The sequence below is a fragment of the Primulina huaijiensis genome, chromosome 11, assembly GCF_012295235.1.
Source record: "Primulina huaijiensis isolate GDHJ02 chromosome 11, ASM1229523v2, whole genome shotgun sequence".
Taxonomy (NCBI): Eukaryota; Viridiplantae; Streptophyta; class Magnoliopsida; order Lamiales; family Gesneriaceae; genus Primulina; species Primulina huaijiensis.
This window is the reverse complement of record NC_133316.1, coordinates 23,510,844-23,534,500: the sequence shown is the minus strand read 5'-3', so window position 1 is coordinate 23,534,500 and position 23,657 is coordinate 23,510,844. Positions and strand designations below refer to the sequence as shown.

Sequence of the window (23,657 nt, the reverse complement as noted above, 5' to 3'; positions counted from 1 at the left end):
CCATCCACTTTTAAACCAAGTAAATTTCCACACCACCACTAAATATGGGAATGCATAATGCTGTGTTGGCAACTACTACGTGCATAAATGAAAGAATCCCTTTGGCCCACCATTGATGGACTTTACAAAATCAACACCCCCTACCCTACCCTACCCTATCCTATCCTACCCTACACGCCAAGTTGATCAGTGCATGATTAAGACCATCAAAGTGGTCCTCTTACAATTTCCTGGCAATGTTGGTAAAATTTTTCATGTTCATCCACCTTTTAGATTACTTCTTTACTAGAATAATTAACATTCCAATAGACGTTGGCCGATTTGCTACGCAATTTCCCGTTCTACCTAGTCACCGTCCTCCTGCATCTTCACCTTCCCTGAGATTTTTGGATCCACCAGCCATGTAGATCATTTGCTATACCAACTCAAGAACTTCCCACCTATTAAAGGGTCTCTATTGAGCATACATTGCACCAAGCACGTTTACTTTTACCAGTGAAATAGTTCAGATCACAAGTTGACATTATAGCATTAAATTGGGAAGGACAGCTATTATAACTTATAAGACGTGGACTTTCAAATATTTAATAAGAAAAAGGTAGTGCTTTAGTTACCCATCGAAGCTGAAGAAATTGCCAACCTCTTACGGCATCATGAAAAAATCGTAAAAATTGCCTATAATTAATGCTTAAATCAGATAACCTTATACCACACAATTCATTAAATTGAAGAAAATGAAAACCACTTAACGTAACGCCAAAAGTCTCTTGACTTGATGATACAATCTTTTCTACTTAAGCGATAGGTAGTATAGATTCTAGCTCCCCACCCCCCAATGTATGTATCAAAAAGAAGAAAAACCTTACGACTTACATCATGTTTTTACTAGCCACTTCAGGAAACTTGATTGTAGAGCCGAAGTTATTTAAGAATAAGATCAATATTGCGTGAAAATAAATCTTTATAATTCATTTCAACATGTATTCGCTCGGGATAAAAACAAACCCAGTTAACAATTATAACCCACGAGAATAATGAAGATGTAACGAGGGCCACGAGGCCATAATTAGTCACAGATGTTCCTGTGATCATTCCACAAGAGCCCAAAATTTCAAAGTTGGAATCAGAAACCCAATCTTGTCAGTACAAAAAAGGGTCACCCCACAACAGATTGCAATTCATTTAATGCCCTCTGGGCCACCTGAAAAAGGCCTGATATAATGAACTGCAAGCCTGTTTCTGCAAGTATTCGAAATTATTAAATTGATATCACCGAATCTGATATTTTGGGTATTATGATAGGACGGAGACTGCAGGCCAGAGCCCCACCATTGCTATTCTGTCAATCGATGTAGACTTCGTAGTTTTAGGAGACATGGATATTCCAAACAGTTGATGCGCATTCATTTCATCAACGTGAAATGTAGGTCGACCTTTCCTTGTATTCTCGCATGGAAGAAAAGGACGACACACCACAATTCTTACCTATACCTCGTTATTTCTTTTTCATGTGGAAAATATTTTAACTTCACTTGCAATAGTAAATTTTCATCTCAAATGAAATCTAACCACTTTACTCGCCAACCTAATAAACGAGTGTTGCAACAAAGAGTATGCAAAGGATTTTGTTTAACATGACAGTAACGATGATGCGTATCATATATGAGTGTTGTCTCAGATGTTATAACAACTTGTGACAATACGCTGCAGAATAATAAAACACACAAATAAATAACTTAATTAAAAATAACACATAGATAATTATACACAAGTGACTCAACTCAAAATAATCATTAGAAAATAAATCGAGTTTATAAAATCAATACTAGTAAAGAAACGAAAAATAATCCTCTTTAACAAGTCGAAGAAATAAATTGCATCCTAAAATATCAATAACAAAAAAATCAAAACACAATAACGCAAATCTGTGTGATCGAAATTCGGAGCAACAAAGTAAATTTTCAATTAAGAATTTGTATGAATGTTGTTTTCAAATATCTCCAACACGTCACGCCAACCCTCTGAATCAGCGATGCTCTGTCTTTGCGAGTTTTTCGAATCATCTCCCACACTTGATAATTCGTTTGATCATACAATGACAGCGCAAATGCTGGGAAAGAAATTTATGAATTCTTTTTGAAAATTTTTAAATCTCATATATATCTCAAAATCATGGCTCTTGATACCAATTTATTGAATGTTTAGAAAACAAAATAAAAGAATAACAATAAGAGATGATATTAGAACGCAAAAGAATAATTTTATTAAGCAACCAATATTTATTTATATATATATTATAAGAGTCCTAAATAAAAGAGATTACAAAAAGTATACTACTATTTGTAGATAACAACTAGATATATGCCTAAAATATAGTAAAAATATAATCATAATCCTAATGTAATAGTAGATAAAACAAAATCAGTTTAGTCATACAAATCAACAGTGATGATACCGAAACAATTTGGATCAAAACCTTAACAAATTCTCTTGTTTTTCTTGATTGAAAAGCACCATTCAAAGATAAGATTATTGGGACAAAGTGAAAGATAAAAAAAAAAATTAATTTCTCTCACAACTTAAAGTACTTTGCAAGGATAAGGTTATGGGGAGAAAGGGTTAAGGTAGGACCCTCCTTGTTCATGAAAGTCATAGTTGAGCCATTTGCTGAACAAATATGGACTCAATTCTTTTAACATCTTGCTTGAATGAGACACAAGACATCTAACTTTCCACAAGGGATGCTATTTTAGTGATGCAAGAACATAAATGTTGGCCCCATTACATATATAAAGAATTTTGATCAAGCAAAAGGACTTGAATTTTGTAGAGGAAAATTACACTTTCCTCTATAGGGTAATTTTTTTTGGGCTAATTGAAATAACTGAATTATAGCATGAAAGTTGTCTATATAGGGTTAAGGTTCCCATATCTCTCAAATAAGAATTACTCTAGATTCATCAGATGAACTTCCACTTATTTTTCGAAATTTTTCAATGATTTAAAAGGAGTTCTTCTTGAACTTTAGATGATAGTTTCCATCTTCTTTATTTTGTGTGTGTGTATATCTATACTTCTATACTATTATATTAAGTGTAAGGACATGATAATAACTAGTTAAAGAGGATACCAATTTTTTTTCCAATTTCACCTTTATATGATATTAATATTACACTTTTGTTTTTTAATTTCAACACATTTTTATTTCAACAATTCAAATAATTATATAGTCCCTCCATAATTTGTCAAATTTCACTTTAATCCATCGATAATNAGTTGTCTTGTGATAGAACTGATCGTATCTATTATGGACTTTCATTAGATGAGAAAATTGGGCTTTCTTGGGTTATGTATGGGCCTTTTTAATCCCGAAGTTGACAAAAATGAAATAAACATTTTCTTTTCGACTCGGGATCTAATGTTATATTCAAACTGTATGCAAAATTATCTTTAAATTTTGAAATTAGGATTAAAATAAACTTTCAATTTTAAAAAGAATTCTATGAAATTCAATTGGTGAGGCAAAAGGGGTACCAAATACCAATTACAAAGGATTTGGTTACACTAAATGGGATAGAGATAACACCTTGATCCTTAATTTTAAATATCATTGCATTTTGGCACGCGATGCATGTATGCATATTAAATTTTTTTTTTGTAGTAGATAATTTATATGAAAAATTTAGAGATTATATTAAAATTTAAAAAGGTTTTATCATGGATTTTACGTTATTTCTGATATAATCATTTAAAAATTCATATTTTATTAATAGAATATGGTTGTTATATATGTGATATAAATTTACTGAAAAAAGTTTTATGATATTGATCCTTAATTTTACAGGCATGTTATTGTTATTACACTTTTATACAGACATATTATTTGTTTAATTTACATAAAAAAAACAAAAGGTTATAGCCTTTTATAGTGTAATAAATATATAATAGTAGGTTTTTTTTTTTTGCATCAACATTCAATGTATTTCATGTATTTGATACATACCTACATGCACGAAACGTAAAGGCAGAAAATCCTAAATTTTCTGTTTTTCGCAATACTGTAATATTCTCAAAATTTCAAGATATAATAATCACAGTAAGTAGTCTGGTTGGTATTACTGAACAAAATATTGTTCAAAAGAAATTAACGGAGAAACAAAATTATAAAGTTGGTGCTAAATTAAAATACACATTTATAACTGCACGTAATGAATTCTACACTTTGTAGAATTTAATTTCTAGCACAGTAAGTTTTACAAAATCATTGAAAAAATAGATATAAAAATTATTAATTTCTACGTACGTTATTTTTGACCAAATTTAGCATGCATAAAGCTCGGCCAGTTCCTCCAAAGAGTCCAAAGTGAGTGTAGGATCAGCGTTATCGAGCATCCACAAGAGATGATCAAACAGCACAACCTCACATTTCACTGAGAGATCCGATACACGACCCGAACCCGAATTTTCATTGGATTTCTCTATGAGAGCGTTCAACAAAGGATGATTCAAGTGCTTGGAGCTGACTGTGTATCTTTTCCTGGAACTCCCGACGAATATAGTCTCACAAGGCTCGTCGAAATCTATCGAACTTTGATGATCATTACCCGTATCCCACAATTCTTGAAAGCCATGATCCCGATTGGATTTGGATTTGGATTTGGATCTCAAACTATTGTAGGATAGGGTCCGACCCAATTGCCTTGAAAATGTCTTGCATTTCCTAAGTATGTGATTGAGTTTCTTCATATTTGTTATGGTGAGGAGAGGGACGTACGTTTTATATGTGGCTTGATATATACTCGAAGGGTGAGGGTGGATTTGGTTTAGGGTGGGTGGGTGGAGGGTCGGTGTTTTTGAACCCACTCCCAACCGAAATATTTGATTTGATATAAACACGCCATCTTCTTTGCACAAATAACAAAAGGCTATCTATGTTCATGAATCTTCATTAGTGTTAGAATTGGATCTCGAATCCGAAATTTCGTTATAAACGTGAAGACTATTAATCACTATCTTTATGCTAAACAATTCTTATTATTTTTTCCGTAATCAACTGGACACATACTATTATAAAAGAATAAGTGTTAAGGGTAAAATGGTTTGGGTTAATGAAAGAAAATAAATATTTTACGTGTATTTGGCTTTTTATAGAATATAGGTAGTGTTAAATGTTTTAAAAAAGTTATTATATAGTTTTTTTATATAAAATTTAAAAAAAAGTTTGTAATCAGTATTTGTAAACACTACTGTACATTGATTTTATCTCCAAATATATTTTATTATATGGTCATGGGTGAATTACTTTCCCATTGTTGAAATGGGTTCATGGTCGTCGGACAACTGAATCCAAACATATTAAAAAAAACACGTGGGGGCATCCATTGAACGTGAAAATCCCGCCAACAAACGATTAAATTTATGTGGACTTGAACATCGAAGAACAAGACAGAAAGGTATGGTCACTTGATTCGCTTCAAATCGGTGTGCACGTGTAACTTTTGTCGTGGAGCTTAACTCCCAACCACATTTCATTTTTTAAATCAAATTTTTTAACAATGGCTTCATATTCTTGGGGTGTGGGCAACCCATGATTCATCTTCTGCTAAGAAATATATGATCACCGAAACTAATGAATCGAGCGAATTTGAACTGAATTCAAGTAGAAATTATAAGAATCTCTAAAAAAAAGACATTAGCCATCAAGAAAGCATCATTGCAAATTGATTTAGTGCATAACATCCAAAGTAATAATGATTTAAAGAGCGCTTAGCTTCCAAGCAAGCTGTTCGCTTAAAAACTAAAACAAATGTTAGGGATTACACACAAAAATTCGTTTAACAGGAGAACTATTTTGAAAAGTACGACCACAAATACCAACGAATATGCAAAAATCATACACAACGATGGTTTAAATTAAGTTATACTTCAGTGCTATCTACCACGGTCACGGTCACGATCACGGTCGCGACAGCGAACATCACCTTTAGAACTTCTACTCTCCGAATATCGATCTTCATGTCTTCTTTTATGACCATCCTTTTTGTCACTAGTATCATGTCTATCCCTGCCACTCCCTCGAATTCCTTCATCAGAACTTTTCTTTTTTGCTTCGTATCCATTTTTCCTGTCTCCATGGCCAATATCATCTTCACGCCTCTTTTCGTACTCTCTCATCCCGCTTGTATCCAGCATCATTCCCACGCTTTTTTTACATACTTTCTGTCTTTCATTTTATATTTTTGTCTATCATCATCGTCATCATGTCTTCTTCTATGTTTTTCATCATCTGTCTTGTTCCTGTGGTAAAAGCCATCAGTTTTATTATTTCGGTCCTTTTGTTCCGGGCCATCTCTCTGTCTTCCCCTGCGTGGACTTGTTTGGTGTCTCATGTATCCCGAACCTTCTCTGTGTTCCTCACTTCTATCATCCCGCCTCTGCAAGCTATGTGGGTCTCTCCTCCTGTCATCCTGACCTTTGGGCTGATAAACACCACGTCCTTTACTATCTTGTTTCCCACCATGTCTTTCTTCTCTTGCCATGTACAAGACTTCCATCGGAATCTCCCTCAAACAGTACCCTTTCATATCTTAAACAGATAAATGACAAATATTTATGAAAGGGCCCAGATATTTACTTTAGTAAGAATACATGGCCATATTACCTCTTGTTACCCTCTCCACTGTGTTGAGAGTCGGTGTCTTTTATTCGATACTTGAAATGTTCTTGTTAGGACATGGAATCCCCTGTGCAGTCCTTAGCAATGTGATTGATAGAACCACACTTGTAGCAACCTCCTGCAATAAGTATAAGATAAAAATAATATTTCAAATAAACTGCCGTGGATATATGCCATTATGCTCAGGCAACTTGACATTATAGGCTCAAAAAAGGTAACTAAGTAACAAATAACATTTCCTAGAACATGTTTACCTCCACCCATCAGACCTTTGTGCCTAGACTGGGCCCATAGCTTTGCAACACTTTGACAAAAATCAACATGAATCCTTCTATCGTCGATCAAAGCATTGTCCATCTGCAATTTAAAAGGAGGCAGCCTTGCTAAAGCCTAGATTGTGAAGTATTTGGGGGAATTTTAAGCAACAATTAGAGCTAATAATTGATACGTTAGCAAGTGACCTTAATACTTCTTAAATTATCAGAAATCAGGCCACATCGTGTCGAAAACTTTCAGACACGAACAATTGATAGATATTTGACAAATATATGCTATGTTGTACGGTTATGGATACGATGATATAGATACAACACAATAAGGATACAGGACATGACAATCTGTAAGATTATGATACCACAGGGGAGGATACGGCTGAAATATGATCGTGAACCGTATAGAATACTGTATCCCCGTTTCACTAGTTTGATGGGTATTATTATTTCAGTCTGTAGAAGTATCCTATCTATAACCATCAAGCATCCGACACAATACAACATGGATTCATGGCAATGTTTAGGCTTGTTCGTGCTTGTAGATATATGTTAGGCACTTCGTTTTCGTCAACAAGGATACCATGTGTGTATCAGAAGTTAGTGTTGTGCTCTGATGCTGTCAACACCAATACACGACATGCAGCGGAAATTAATTATTTAACACACGTAAACTTTTAATAAATAAATATCATATTTAATTTATGCACAAGTACAAATACCTATGCAATGCCTCATGGCAAAAATTCACTAGAAAAATATGTAAATCGTTTACACAAAAACAATACTAGTGAAATTAACACAACCTCCAAGTAACTAAAATGCATCAAAAACTCAAATCAAATACTAGACGCATAAAACAAAAATCATATTGCTTAAAACCAAACGAAACCACTTTCCACCCAACACTTCACGCAATGTTATTCTTGAGTGTATCAACACCAATCAGAAACACGGTAATTATGTGAATCAATCACACAAATTATTCATACGAAAATCTTTAATACTGAACTTGTAAATGTTCAGAAAAACTCCAGCAGCTACGCAAAGTGATCACACGATCGCATAAAAACTTCTCCGAATGGATCAGCAACGCAGCAAAGTGACTCAATCACACAAAAGCTTCTCATCAAAATAGGATCGGCTCTCGTATTTTTCTTCTAAAAATAAATCAAGCAAGATCTTATAATCTATAAATACAAAATCTTAAATTGATAATATCAATTTAGCAAAAAATAATAAAGGAAAAAATATTTTTTTTCAGACTTTACCTAATACAATTACAATTGTTTTCTAATTTTTGAAAAATCATTAACTTATCTACATTTTTTTTAAAAGTTAAAAGAGATCTATGATGAAAAAATTATAAACCGATATATTTAAATATTGCATTTGAACTATATTAAGCTAAAGGGTCTCAGTGGTCTCCCTTGGTATGACCTTTTCAATTTCCAAAAATACCTCTTAGAATAACTACACCCTTATATCTAATAAATCTCTCATCAATTTTCTAAGAAACTCTCCCATTCAAGAAATAGCATAAGACATTAAATGAATTAAATCACTATTCGCAAAAATAAAAATAAAAATCAATGGATTAAGCCTATATATCATAACTCTACCTTGTTTAATGTAATTATATATACAATGTGTGTGCATATTTACTTTAGAAAATAGCCATATCCTCCTCATATAATATCATAATTTTTAAAATGAAATATTTATTATCCGTTTCATGTTTATCATCGACTCATCGTCCTCGAATCCGAACTCATGCAGCATGATTCAAAACAATAGAATCAACTGCACAGATAGCAAGCAATCTACTAAAGTATAGCACTGCATTTGTGCCTTTCTAATTATGATACTTTAAAGGCACTTCAATGTAGGATATCGAACTTAATTTTCAGTATATGTGTTATATTTGCCAATCACCCTATATTACAAAAAAAGGAAAAAGAGAGGAAATAAAAAAAAATTGAAAGTGAATCCATGAAAACAAAAATTAACCACTACAGCAAAGTATAAGTAGACAGATCAGTAAACTCGATAATTTATCACAAATAAAATTTGTGTCATTTACACTAATATTTTTTACTCCCAAAAAATAATATATAAAAAACTCATTTTAAAAAATTATAAAAAATTCCATAATTTAAGATAATATCTATACATTTCATTTAATTTTATCCTTGTTCATCATATAATTTTTACTCAATTTATTAAATATTTTTTTTAAAAAAAATAAATAATATTTTTACTCAATAATTTTGGTGGAATTAAAATAACTTACATGTTCATTAATAATAATTTACATTTTTCACTAAAAAAAATCACAATCTCAATTTTATAAATACAGATTTAAAATAAGATTATTTATCATATAACAGATAGCAAAATTGTAGTTCATAATTTAAACATAATTTCAATAACAAAATTAATCAACCAAAATAAACATTTATTATTTATCTAATAATTATCCCACATAGTTATTAAAAGTTACACAAATACAACATTGATTAAATGTCTGTATCTAATATATATTATGTAACATAAATATCTCAAATCAACCTTGATTAATTACTTCGATAAATATACGTGTATAAGGTTGAAAGTGATGTTAATTAGCGATGGCTCCTAAATCAAACCTAGCTCTAGATTCGGTATTAAGTACTTGAGCAGACAGTAATTTCTTCTTTATTTTGAATAGTGATGCTATTCCTTTGAGATGAGGATTGGATACTATATGTACATGCATGCAATTACATAATCGTATTTTTCAATACAAATGTATTATTTTCATTTTTCTATTCCCAATCAATAAAATAATATCATATTATTACATAATATAATGATACAAAATGTTTTATTTATTTATTTTATTTTATATTTCATATCTATATATATATATAAGAGAGTTGTCTGTTATATTTAGTAAGTTTCCGCCAATATTTTTACTAAATTAGGAAATAAAAAATAGAAAACTTATTTCCTAATATATTTAATAATATTACAATTTTCAATAACAATAAAATGGGTTGTATTTTCAAAGTTTTTTTTCGAAGTTCTTATGCCTATGGGATAACACAATTCGAAATATTTTATAATTGATCATTAATATGTAATTAATTAAAGTATGAAAATTGATAAAATTGTCTTAAAACATATCAAATTCTTTTTCAAATTTCAGGTTTAAAATTGAATTTCTTGAAAACATAAATTTCACTTTTGATTTCAAATTTAAATCTAAATATCTTCAAAAAATAAATAGCATTCAAAGATTTGACATCGGTTCTATCACATGATTTAATATCTTGGTTCCATCACACGGTTCAACTAACGAGGTTGTGCTGAATATAATTTGATTGAAAAAATTAATTTTAAAAATGATAATTCTAAAAAACAAAGATTTATCGTTAATATCGAAATAGGTGAATTGCAATAAATGATTGAAAACAATTAATTTTATACAATTTTTATTGATTTTTTGTAATAAAAAAATATATATTTTCTTTTAAAAAAAATTTCAAATGTAAATTGAAGAAATTTGAAAATATAAACTTCAATTATTATTTGAATTGATTATATCAATTCCTTTATTAGTTTAAATTTGAATTTAATTCATTTTTATAGCAATTTAAATGTAATATATGAATTACGTGTTTTTTTATGTTATTTATTCAAATTGAAACTGAACTCAATTGAAAACATAAACTAATTTTAAATAATTAAAAAATACATTTAACGCTTAAACTCTTATTCGCTCATTGATACAGTCTACCAGCATATGAAAACAACATAAATTTCAGTTTAAAATGTATTTTTCATTATCAAATATTATTATTATTTTTTCCATATATTTTTTTTACTTAAGGGTATTATTTATATTTATTTTATTTTATATGGTTCACACAAAACACACACATATATAAACAATGTTTTTTCCATATCTGGAAAGTTTTTCGTCAAAAACAATATGTTATAAAAAAAATCATTATTAATGTATTCACATATCACATTAATATTTGAAACAAATAGGAAATAAATACATAATAAATGTGAATTGTTTTCAATTTATTTTCAAAATTCAAATTTAAATTTTATGTTTTTTGATATTATAAACTACATTTATGTATCTTAATTGATTATATCATTCTATTTAATTTCGATTATGATTTTAAGTTGTGCGTTACTTTTATAGAATTTATGTTTACTATTCTCTATCATACTAAATAAAATATAAAAACTTTTATATAATATTATGTTTTTAAATTTGTTTAAAAGAGTGTTTGTAAATTGTTGTTATTATTGTTATGTATCTTAATAGAACTTTAAAATATGTATTTTAATAGAAATTTCATATAAATATTTTTAACGTGTCCATCTCCGACTCTATTCGAAAACTTAGTTCAGTTACTCTTGTAGATGTTTTTATTAATTCCAGTAGCTTATTGTTGGCGGATGCAAGTCCTTTGTTTCTAAACTTGAATATGTATTCGATCTTATTCCAAAAATAAATCAAACTTATGTTGTAATGTAAAAAATGACATCAATATATTATTTGAGAAAATAAAGAAATCCAAATAAAAATAATAATTGGGAATAAAATATTCAAAGAACGTCAAATAAAAAACCAACACATGTCCTTTGCTATGTATTTCTCGTGCTACGGTAATGTTACCTTACTCTATTTATTATTCTCATACCTTCATATCCATTAATTCAAATTATTATTATTATTATTATTATTATTATTATTATTTTATTTCTTTTGAACTCTTAGGGTTTGGTTTTGGGGTGAGAAGTCGAGTCAAGTCGAGTCGTCATGGTATTTACAACGAGACTATATCTAGTCTCCATTAATTCAAATTATTAGAAATCAATTAATAACAAATTCATCTCGAGCAATAAAATACAATTCAAGGATTTGCAAAAGCAGTGATGATTGATGAATAATCTTTCAATCTAATAAATCAACAAAATGATTAATAATATATATAAAATAACAATATGATAAATAATAATAATTGTTATTATTTAATTTGCTTCTTTATTTATATTTGGGATTTTGAGGGAAATCGCTATCCCTCCCTAGAAACTAAGGCCCAGAAGCCACTATCTATATCTATTTATATATTTATTTTTTTTGTGTTCAGATGATTTTTGTACAAAAAAAAGAGAAGGAAAAAACCCTTAGGTCAAGAAATTTTCACGCGTTCCCCGCCTGTTGGATCCTCCTCTGACAGTTTGGCTTCTTTAATCTGGCTTCCAGGGTTTAATCCTTAGTCACCATTTCCTTGTTATCGAGATTAAAGAAATCTCGGATTTTGTAGTTTTTTTTTTTTTGGGAGGAACTATATTATTGTTTTCTGGGTACTTTTGAAGTAAATATTTTTAGTATCTTTTCTTTGTTAGCGCAGAAAATTTTGAAATGGATGAATACGGAGATGGGGGCAGTATTCAAGAGTCCTCCAATCTTCAGGATCTCGAACCATTTACTGCAAATCCAACAGGTTTCCTTCCTCATGTTTATGTTGGTTTTTGTTGTTTCGAGGCTCGAATTTTACTTCCTACGGATTTGTTTCCTTGTCGGTTCTCAGCTTATTGACTTAGGTTTTTCTCTTTCTTTGAACTTATCTTCAACCACTGGAGTTCTAGAAGGTGTTTCGATTGTTTAAAGGTTGATTTATGGGGTTTGTATAAGTGAAATCGATTACTCGAGATTCTGCTATGCTTTTGTTATTTCATAGTTCGTGTATCACCTGAGTTTTGTCGGTAAATCATGGGTTATGTTTGTTTTCCTGGCAAAGTTTTTACTGCCTTTTGACATGGTTTGGAGAAGTCATTCTGTTGTAACGAATATTTTGTGGATGTATAATATTAGAGTTTTACTTTGTGTGTAGCTTTTGTGATTGATTTTAGAGCTAGATCAATCTGGTTGTTGACATTTGTTGCGGCACTTTGAGAAACATATGACCTTGTTTTGTCGCGGACACGTCGCGGGCGTATCTTTATTTATGTCTAATTACGAGCCTTTTTCTTTGTAGGACCCTATAACTATAATTTACAGCTAGATACAGCGTAATGCTGTCCATGATAATTTCTACTTTGATGGAACAGGGCCTGCAGTATTTGACGCTACACAGTATGCATTCTTTGGTAACAACGCGGTGGAGGAAGTTGAGCTCGGGGGATTGGAAGATGATGAGGGAGATCTCGGTGCAGTTGGATTCAATGAAGAGGGGCTCCAGCTCGAGAGAGAAGAGGTGGCTAAATCAGTAATTTATGTGGTGTTAAATAATTCCATTTAAAACTTGGATTAAAAGAAAATCTTTATTCAGATTGTTAATTGTGCTGTGCTAGGAGTTGCTTATCACTCTCCTCCTGGTTATCTGATGTTCGTTAGTTCTGTGGTTATCATAGGTCTCACTTTATCTCCATAATTTGATCCTGGAGATTATTAATTTCATTTGTTAGCCATTCCATGCGATACTGGTCATTTATGAGTTTCTTCTCTTTCTATTTATGTTTTTACTGTTTATAGTTTATCCATATCTATATAACATAAATGGTTAACAATTTTCACCCTGATAATCGAGATGCAATTTACTGTTAGGGAATAGAAATTTAATGTTTCCGTGTGGTTTGCTATCTGAAGCTTTATCATCATGTATAGTGGTTAGTGATGTGATCCAGAGATCATTGCAAATTGCATGCTTTAGGAGTCATATGCACATCAGTCCTGGATCTAACTCGTCGCATAAAAGCTAACATTCTTGATTGCTTCAATTTTTGTTTACACTTGTATGCACTATGCATGTACATACACAGCGGAGAGTTGTTAATTCTTTTTTTGTAGTTAATTTTCGCGGACATAGATTTCACACACGTATGTATGCATTTTATAGTTAGTGAATTGTTTAGGCAGTTTCAAATTGTTGACTCTTTGTTTCTGCAGGGTGATGCGTTTGGATCACTATCTGACATTGATGATCTTTCAGTCACATTTTCGAAGGTGGGGCTTTTATGTTTTGAATATCTGCTCTTTTTGGAGAGTTTCATTTTCTATTATTAGTGTTTTTTTTATTTATGAATAACTATTCTTGAATTTTTCTCCATTGTACTCTTCGTGCTCTCTCTTTTAGCCTTTTGAGGCCAGCGGACTGGTAGCGCATGAAAACCAGTAAAAGTTGCCGATCAAATTCTTTTTTGGCAACTTTCTACCTTGCTTAAATGATAGTAGTTGACTACTTGTGAAACTTTTAATATATTTTACTTTTTTATGCGCAGTTGAACAAAACTGTCAGTGGGCCGGCTGGAGTTGGTGGAGACTGGGGATCTAGAGAAAGTAAGTTTAATCGAAAGTTATTCTTGCTGTTTGAGATCTTGTATTTACTTGGCATTTAGCTGCCACAATATCGTATAATAGTTGCAAGGGGTTGACTAAATTTTTTTTCTTTAAGTTTGTTAAAATGGCTTCACGTATTTTGACTCTTATCATCAAACTCTGGATAATCGTGATAGTCTTAATTGCTAAAAAATTGTGTAGTTGTAGTTGTTATGAGTGGCAATGAACGTAAACATTTAAAATTATGTGAGATTCTTACTGTTTGAGGTTTAGAGCAGTCCGTTGCTTTTTTTATTTTTACATAACTTTACATGACTTAGTCAACACCTCTACCTTTGCGCATCTTTTGTTTTTGTTTTTTTCCAGTTGTCTTTTGTGCTTCAGTTATTTAATTTGTAAGAGTTGATTTTGTTTTGTGCTGAGCTTTTGTTTTCTTTAGCGAGTAACCGTTTTACTCGGAATCGATCTAGAGATGCGGGCGTATTTGTGTGCGAACGATTCCAGTTATATTTGTCATGATTTATAGTTTTCACACCTTTCCCTGTCTGTAACATGTTTAATAAAAGATGGCGACGGGACATTAAGTTAAACTACAAATACCTGATAAACGACAGGTTTTGTCATTGAAACACTTTTGTTAATATGTTGCGATATTCTCTTGCGCTAATGCAATTTTGCCGTAGGCTCATCTGCTACTGAGTGGGCGCAGGAGGGAGATTTCTCTTGGTTTGATCGACAAGCCCTTGATACTGAAACTGGCCATGGTACTAAAAACTGGTCCTCACAAACATATTCTTCTGCACGGTTCATGGAATCCAATTCCTTGCTCAGGACATCTTCACATCCCGAACAACAGCAGCAGCATCCACATCAACAACAGAACCAACATAATCACTTTTCTAGTGAGCCAATTCTGATTCCAAAATCAACATTCACTTCGTATCCACCACCTGGCAGATTACAGCAAAATTCACCAAATGGCCAGTCTAGCCACACTAATATCATGCATCAACCTGGTGGCCTGCAAATACCATTAACTTCCTCCAATATTTTACCCTTTCCTAATCCACAGCTCCCATTAAATACCTTGACTCATGGGTCACAATTTGGTGGAAATATGCCTCAGATGCCTCATGGTCGACTCCAAAATCAATGGATGAACCAGAATAGTCCATTTCCTGGTGATCGGTCTGGTCTCCCAAATAATATTTTACCCCAGCCATTATCAAATCAAAATGGTTTAGTGCCTCCGCAGATAATGTCTCATCAACGTTCTTTGCAAACTAGAATGCACCATCCATTTCAGCCTGCCTTTACCCAATTATCTGGGTTGCAACCTCAACTATTTAATCCTCACTTATCTGTGTCACCACCGATGATGAACAACTTTGAAATGCTTGGGTCCCCTGATTTGAGAGATCAAAGAGCTATGTCAATGATGAGAAGTAGACAGGGAATGCGCTATCCTCCTCAGTGTTATGACACAAGTGGCCAGAAAGTTGAGAGTGGGTGGCCAAGGTTCAAGGCTAAGTATATGTCTACAGATGAAATTGAAAATGTTCTTAGGTTGCAGCTTGCTGCTACTCATAGCAATGAACCGTATGTTGATGATTATTATCATCAAGCTTGCCTAGCAAGAAAATCTGCGGATGCCAAATTTAGACTTCATTTCTGTCCAACTAATTTGAGTGATGGTCCTACCAGAGCTCGTTCTATTGCCGAGCCACATCCTTTTCTCCAGGTTGATGCTCTTGGACGAGTTTCCTTCTCTTCAATACGCAGACCTCGACCGCTTCTTGAAGTTGACTCCTCAAATTCTTCTAACACTGTTGGGGCTGATTCAAAATTCACTGAGAAGCCCTTGGAACAGGAACCTATGCTTGCTGCCAGGGTGACTATTGAGGATGGCATCTGCCTTTTACTTGATGTTGACGATATTGACAGATTTTTACAGTTTAATCAACTGCATGATGGTGGGGTCCTGTTGAGGCAGAGGAGACATGTTCCACTGGAAGGTTTAGCATCATCACTTCAGCTTGTTGACCCTCTAGGGAAAAATGGCCACACTGTAGATTTAGCTCCCAAAGATGACTTTGTGTTCTTAAGGTTAGTCTCTCTTCCTAAGGGTAGGAAGCTCTTGTTGAGGTATCTTCAACTTCTTTTGCCAGGCGAACTGACTCGAGTTGTCTGCATGGCCATCTTCCGCCATTTAAGATTCTTGTTTGGTAATGTTCCTACTGATCCTGAGGCAATGTCATCAACTGCAAACCTTGCAATAGCTGTATCATCGTGTGTTCGTGGTATGGAACTTAAATCTCTTGCTGCCTGTCTTGCATCAGTGGTATGTTCGGTGGAACACACTCCTCTTCGCCCCATTGGGAGTCCTACTGGAGATGGAGCAACAGTTGTTCTGAAATCTGTCCTTGATAGGGCAACTGAGCTTCTAACTGACCCTCAAGCTGCTGGAAACTGCAGCATGCCGAACCGGTCTTTTTGGCAGGCCTCATTTGATGCCTTCTTTAGTCTTCTTACTAAATACTGCTTTAATAAATATGACTCTGTTGTTCAATCTGTCATCCAGGGCTCGCCAGACACACCTGATGTTGGGTCTGATGTAGCCAAAGCAATTAGCAGAGAAATGCCTGTTGAACTCTTGCGAGCAAGTCTTCCTCACACAAATGAGCAGCAGAGAAAACTCCTGTTAGAATTTGCCCAGCGATCTATGCCTGTTTTGGGCTCTAGCAGTCAGGTTTGAGCAAGTGAACTTGTAAATGCATGATTGAGTGGAACTGTTTCGTGGTTTTCAGATTCTTGAATATGGTAAGCCTTACCTCGAGCAGTAAATGGACCTGTGGTTACCTTATATTTCATTTGCGTTTAAAAAATAAGAGTTTCATCTTCTTGGCCTCGGCTTATGGTGGAAGAGATTGTAAGTTGGTCGTCTGTATTTTACATGACTTGACTTTCTTTGGACATGGGAGCTTATTTTGATGCTCTGTTGTGCAATGCCTGAATAGCAATGGGGAAAATAGACTTTAGATATGTACAGTTGGACAGTGAAACAGTCCAAGATTTCAATCTTAAATATGTTTGAAAGGTGTGGGAAGGACCTCAACTGATGAGTTTCGATCAGTTTTGTTTACCTCAATTCCGTTGTCTTTTGTTTGTAATTCGGATTACAACTTTCTTTGTAGAAGAGTTCAGAGTAACGATTTCTTGTGTTAAGCTATGAATTTCATTCATGTTGCACTGAGTTAGCCTTGTCTACGCAAGTAGTGATAAATTTGATTGGAATCCCAAACTCTTAGCTAATTAGTTCCCAAATGTTTTCTAGTATACAAGTTTGTCGGTTATTACATGTATTTCAATTGGAAAACCCTGTCATAGGAGCTGAAGGTATTACCTAACGTATTCCATGTTTTGAAGGCTTTGTAGTACAGGGGTGAGTTTAAGAACGCAATATCAATGGAACGTCCGATTTTTATCTTCAAAGTTAGCCTAGAGATCCGGATCACGGCCAAATTAAAACAATCAGATACCGCATCTCCTTCGCTCGCCATGAAGCAGTCAATCTTTTAACGCCTAAAACATACTAGTACACCCAACAAATTCAAGGCCTCGTCCATGCAAGACTCAGTGCGCTAATCAGACTCGAGAGAATGAAAAAAAAAATTTTATCGCGTGCTACATAATTTTAATAATGTAAAGATTTATTTGTCAAATAACGAAAATTTATGTAGACGAGATTTCATCCGACGCAGGGTTAAATCAACCACAAATATTTTGGAACACATGGTAAAAAGTAGACGAAATCATAAAAGCTAAGCCGATATCGTAGAAACTAGATCCATTAATAGGAATAAAATAGGAAACGACAACCACAAAAATTAGATGGACGAGAGCCATATCGACACATTACACGATAAGAAACAATAATCCAAGTCCACTAATCCAACGACGTTAAACCCATGATTTCGACAAAATTACAGCAACATGACCGGATTTCGCAACAGTGTTTACCAACAAACTGACAGAATTGGAAAATTTCCACATACTTATTTTATTGATCATGGATAAGAAGAAGGTCCAATCTTGAATTTAAGTTGAAGGAAGCGTGCCCGAGAAAGTTGTTTAGTTGAACTTCACTGGAGGTTTCCTGTTGGGTTCCAAGCTAAGTGGTTATTGTGGTTGGTTCAGGGCGAGGGGATGTATTGGAGAGAAGTGAAAGGAAAGACTGTTTCAACAAATTTAACATGACGTGATAAAAAAATTTCTGTTGTTGAAGGATCTAGACAATAATATGCACTATGGGTTAGTGAATAGCCAATGAAGACACGCCGTTTAGAACTGGTATCGAGCTTGTGGAATGTATAAGGTCTAAGCCATGGATAAGATGGAGGAAGGGATGCGTGAGAAAGTAAAGCTAAGCCAACTTCAACTATATGTAGAGTCAATTATTGCATTGAGAATAAGTTGGTCTGGTCGAATCCAAAGAGTGTGAGCTGCATTGGAAGTACTTAACGTTATTCTAGGTGATCATGGGTTGAGGGCAGAGCTTTGAACCATCGACATATCCAAGTAGATTGTAGCCAACGAATAATGTTTCGAATCGTAATTTCCAGTGACATTATGCTGATGAGAGAATTTTGAGGTTCATCCGTGTTGCGAATGGTAGGAGGAGTTGCCATGGCTGCTGGGGAAAAAAGAAGAAGAATGCATACACTACGGAGTACGGACAAGAATTTCATCATATTTTTTGTGCTTTACAACTAACCAAAAGTATTAAAAATTCAAATCTTTAAAAATAAATCAATGTTATAATTCGTAACTAAATTTTAAAATTGGAAATTAAAAAGAACAGAAGAGGATAAGAATTCTTGTGACAAATAAAAAATAATGAAAAAAAATTGAAATAGGAGTTTACCTTGGCCCTCATATTAACTAATAATATCTCACAAGAAGAGTTGTGCAGAGAGTAAAAAAGCCCTGATCTAGGTAAGGACACCCTTCCTTCTAAATACGGGGATATTTTGGTGATTTAAGTTTAGTATGGGTTGGGCTGGTGGATACAGCCCAAAGCAAGAGAGCCCATATGAAGCTAACACAGCTTCTTGGTCTAATGACATTAAATTTAGTTTTCAACATAAAACCCAATTCCATTTGTATTTATAAGTTTTGAGTTAAATATATTTGTCGGTCCATACAAGTCTATAGTGGACAGTTCTGAGTTGCACAAGTCTGCCCCATCATGGAGCCCCCCCCCCCCCCAAACCATCCACTCCTTGTTATTTTCAGTTTATCCCCAAAACTTATCACTATTTCCCTTTCACATCCCCTCATTAAATCACATGCTTCCAAGAGCCACTCTGACACCACCTCTCACCTTCCTATTTCAAGCCACGTCAAGGAAACTTTGACCACGCGAAAACGTGTCAATCTATTATTGGATGGGAACAAAAGGCCCACCGTACGAATTCTACTGTTTATAAGTACCCTACTGGGGCACACGCTACTACCCTACACCACATACTACGCGATTCACTAACTCATCTACAACAAACAACGCTATTCACAACCCTAGCAACACAACAATCCATTTCTTCTTCGCTTTCTCTTTCACAATCTTTGGTGATGTTTGACATTTTCCGTTAAAATGGTTTAGTTGATTCAACGTTGTTTCTCTCTTTGGATTTTTTTGTTTCTGAGATTTGAAAATCCTTCTCGATCGAGGGGATATATTTATTGTAGTGAGATCGGTTGCATGATCGCTGGAATGGCGTCAGCTTGCGTGAACAGTGTTGGGATGTCGCCTGATAATTTTCTGGACTGCTCTCCGGCGAAGTTCCCGTCGTACGCGTGGCTGAGCCCGAGAATCCCATTTAGCCGGGATATAGCTGACGAGGTGATTTCTGAGAAGCATCTAGAAGGGACGGACAGTGCCGATTCGGAGAAGCAAGACGATTCAGATCCTGACGTCTCCGGAGTTGACTTTGTGGATTTCGAGTTTCGGCTCGAAGATCCGGTGATAATGCTTCCAGCTGACGAGCTCTTCGCCGACGGGAAACTGGTTCCATTACAGCTCTCTGCGAGCAGGCAAACGATGGCGATAGGTCCGGCGCCGTCGGAGATCGTGTTGCCAGACACGCCGGTGTTTCGTCTGAGAAATGAAATATCTCCGGCGGACCCTTTCTTGTTTTCTCCTAAGGCGCCGAGATGCTCAAGCCGATGGAAGGAGCTTCTCGGCTTGAGAAAACTCTACCAGAGCAGCATGGCGAAGCAGGAGGATCAGAAAACGGCTGGCTCATTATCCTCTAATAACACTAACCGAAATGCGGCGAGAAGCCTGAAGCAATTTCTTCACCGCAGCACGAAACCATCTACCAATGCGTCGGTTGATTCTTCTTTGAACATCCCATTGCTGAAGGAAATGGATAACGAGTCGTCAGTGTCCATTTCCTCTCGAATATCGCTCTCCTCTTCCTCGTCAGGACATGAGCACGACGACCTTCCACGACTTTCGCTTGATTCCGACAAACCTAGAGTAATACGCAGCACTAATCAACCTACCAGAAACGTTTCTCGAGTTCGAGCTGTTAAGCCAAAGGGCTTGTCATCGGAGAATCCCACGTCGACTCGTGTCAGCCGCAATGTGACACGCCGAGCGCCGGAACCCACAGTTCCTGTTAGTGGCGTTGCAGCGGATAGTCCTAGAATGAACTCGTATGGGAAAATCGTTTTCCATAGCTTGGAGAGAAGTTCGAGCAGTCCAAGTTCTTTCAACGGTGGGTCCCGCTACAAGCACCGGGGAATGGAGAGATCATATTCAGCCAACGTACGCGTCACTCCGGTTCTCAACGTTCCCGTTTGCTCACTTCGAGGGTCGTCGAAATCTGGTGTATTTGGGTTCCCAATGTTCTCTTCCCAGCCTAAGAGAGAAAGCAGCAATGGTGGTGCGAACAAAACCCAGCAGAACCACAACAAGAACCGCACGGATCGAACTTGAGAGAGAGTCAACCTGCATTTCGATTGAAGATTGTTCGGCCAGTTGGGTTTTTCTTTTTTATCTCTCTCGATTTCGAAATTAATTATCTTGACTACTGTATGTACATAACCAGGGTGGGTTCATGGAATGATGATTTGTGATGTCAACTGTTATCCTTTTTTGATGATTCTAACTTCAATTCCAAATTTCTCTTTTTTTATTGAAGTTTGTTTTTCATCTTTTCAATGGCCCGAAAGTTCAACGGAATCTCTGTTTCTTGTGCCTTTTCAAAAAGTTGTTTTGCTCCTTTGTTTAATGCATGATGGGTTGTGGATCTTCCAGTGAGCAGTACTATTCATGTGACCTGCCAGCGGCGCACGCGCCTCCTCTGCGATTGGTTCTATAGCCCAGACCTCTGCTTCCAGTGCAACGTAACATGGCGCTCGCCTCTCTCTTACCTGTACTTATTCGCTGTAGCATTAGCACTTCATTTATTTTGTTTCTTCTTCTATTCATCAATTATTGAGTTTTTTTTCCCCTTTATATATTTTGGGGATTGCTGACCTTATTATTTTTCTAAAACAAAATAATATACTCTGCATAAATATTCAAGACTCCGCCAGCTCTACTTGTCAGTTTCTTTTCTTTAACTACTCCATATTTTAATAATTTCAATTAATTCTTAACATCATTCACAAACAAGATTTTAGAACCTTTATTTTATTTCTTTTAATTCAAACAATCTGGTTCCAAGATCCATAGTTTGCGACGAGGTATCAGTTTAATATTTTAATAAATCTAAACAAGATCTAATTACAATCTTTATTCCATTATTTCTTTCAATTTAAACATGTACTTCAAATCGACGCAGATATGCCATGGAAGTTCTTAGTTTGGAATGAAAAATCATGTTTGAGATTCAGTTATAATAATACTTCTGATAAAAAAAAAAGAAAGTCTGAGACAAAAAATATGTATGTTAATTATCTTTTTTTTTTCTTCACACTTCTGCAGGCGATAGCCTAGCCTTGATAACAACTACCATCGGAGTTAATTCTTCTTCCCCTTGCTTCTAGACATAAAAGTTTTTGTTCACTGTAGTTTTACAGCCGGGGACATAAATTTCGGCCATCAATAAAATATGCTGTGCCATGCATTTAATTGAGTGATTGTCTCTATGCTACGGATGCATTCTATTTATTGAATTAAAAGTGAATGAAACGTTGCGCTCTCTGTATTATTGAACGTGACGTTGTTTAATCAGATGTTGGTTTTGGGGCATCAAATCGAGATCATTTTAGATGAGTTTATTGGATATATGAGAATATTTTAATTTTTATTATTAAATAAATGGAGTAAAGTTGGATCTGACAGGTGTGAGGTTAGGAAATGGACAATTTTTCCCCTAAAACCAACAGCCGATCGATCGAGTACACTATACAAATGAATTAACTTCAATGTACGTAGATTAAGTGTGTGTTTGTTCAATTTCTTTTTAGTATACAAAGTTGGCCCTGAATGTGGAACATCGGGGCTGATCCACGTATATACTATTGATCATATTTTTTCTAGAGAAACTATACCTGATTACGTCGAATATACTCCCCAATTGAACAAAAAATGAACTCGAATTTTGGCAAAAACTCGTGTGAGACGGTCTCAATGTCATATTTTGTGATATGGGTTTTTTATTTTGGTCATCCATGAAAAAATATTATTTTTTATTGTGAATATTACTTTTTATTGTAAATATCAATAAGGTTGACACGACTCACAGATAAAGATTCGTGAGACCTACTCCCGAAAATTTGCACATATATGCATGTCCATTGCCATATCTTTGTACTTTTCATGGCATTCAGCTGTCCCTTCAATAATTTTTAAAAAGTTCCATTATAAAATATACTAATAAATAAAATTCGATCATTCTTTGTTTATTGAAGAGAACAGCCACCATATCAGTTTTTTATATAAAAAAATTGTAATCTAATTAAGATTATAATTTGACAAATTTTATGATAGATACACAAATTTACCTACTATTATAATCAATAAATATAGTAACAATGAGTAGCAAGCATTAGTGCCATCCTACTGAACTTCTTCCCTTTTGCTCATGATTTTTGGATTTATAGTTAGTTATGTCTATTCTTTGCTATACTGAAAGTGTTAATCTTGATCTATTTTATAGATCAAAGCAAAAAAAAAAAAAAATTTACTATTGAACTTTACATTTTTTGTTTAAATTCATATATTTGCGCAAACATCTCGTGAAAAAATACACATATAGAACTTGTATTTATCGTATCAAAATGTAGTTTGACCAATAGTCACGTCTAGCTTCGCTCCTCAAGACTAATATCCAATTTTTTCATGCAATTG

General features: G+C 34.2%; 3 protein-coding genes and 1 long non-coding RNA gene across 5 annotated transcripts; 2 read left to right on the top strand and 2 right to left on the bottom strand.

Annotated features, from left to right (window-relative positions):
* Positions 1 to 4,121: 4,121 nt before the first annotated feature.
* Positions 4,122 to 4,850, bottom strand: LOC140989059 (auxin-responsive protein SAUR76). Its single transcript, XM_073458236.1, has one exon. It carries the CDS (start codon positions 4,744 to 4,746, stop codon positions 4,321 to 4,323), a length of 426 nt encoding a protein of 141 aa, XP_073314337.1. The 5' UTR covers positions 4,747 to 4,850; the 3' UTR covers positions 4,122 to 4,320.
* An 849-nt stretch (positions 4,851 to 5,699) lies between these two features.
* On the bottom strand, positions 5,700 to 7,528 carry LOC140988613 (uncharacterized). The gene is made up of 2 exons (XR_012177341.1): positions 6,931 to 7,528; positions 5,700 to 6,794 (listed from the first exon to the last, which is right to left on the bottom strand). It is a non-coding gene; the product is annotated as an uncharacterized lncRNA (long non-coding RNA).
* A 4,544-nt stretch (positions 7,529 to 12,072) lies between these two features.
* Positions 12,073 to 17,546, top strand: LOC140987325 (protein PAT1 homolog). 2 transcript variants are annotated; one of them, XM_073455785.1, is made up of 5 exons: positions 12,073 to 12,458; positions 13,075 to 13,211; positions 13,904 to 13,960; positions 14,236 to 14,293; positions 14,977 to 17,546. In XM_073455785.1, the coding sequence occupies exons 1-5, from the start codon at positions 12,377 to 12,379 to the stop codon at positions 17,046 to 17,048; spliced, it is 2,406 nt and encodes an 801-aa protein (XP_073311886.1). In that variant the 5' UTR covers positions 12,073 to 12,376; the 3' UTR covers positions 17,049 to 17,546. The 2 variants fall into 2 exon arrangements, with proteins under 2 accessions (XP_073311886.1, XP_073311885.1); XM_073455784.1 differs by having other exon boundaries at positions 12,074 to 12,458; positions 13,066 to 13,211.
* A 2,265-nt stretch (positions 17,547 to 19,811) lies between these two features.
* LOC140987389 (uncharacterized) lies at positions 19,812 to 21,491 on the top strand. The gene has a single exon (XM_073455873.1). The coding sequence runs from the start codon at positions 20,055 to 20,057 to the stop codon at positions 21,294 to 21,296; it is 1,242 nt and encodes a 413-aa protein (XP_073311974.1). The 5' UTR covers positions 19,812 to 20,054; the 3' UTR covers positions 21,297 to 21,491.
* Positions 21,492 to 23,657: the final 2,166 nt, after the last annotated feature.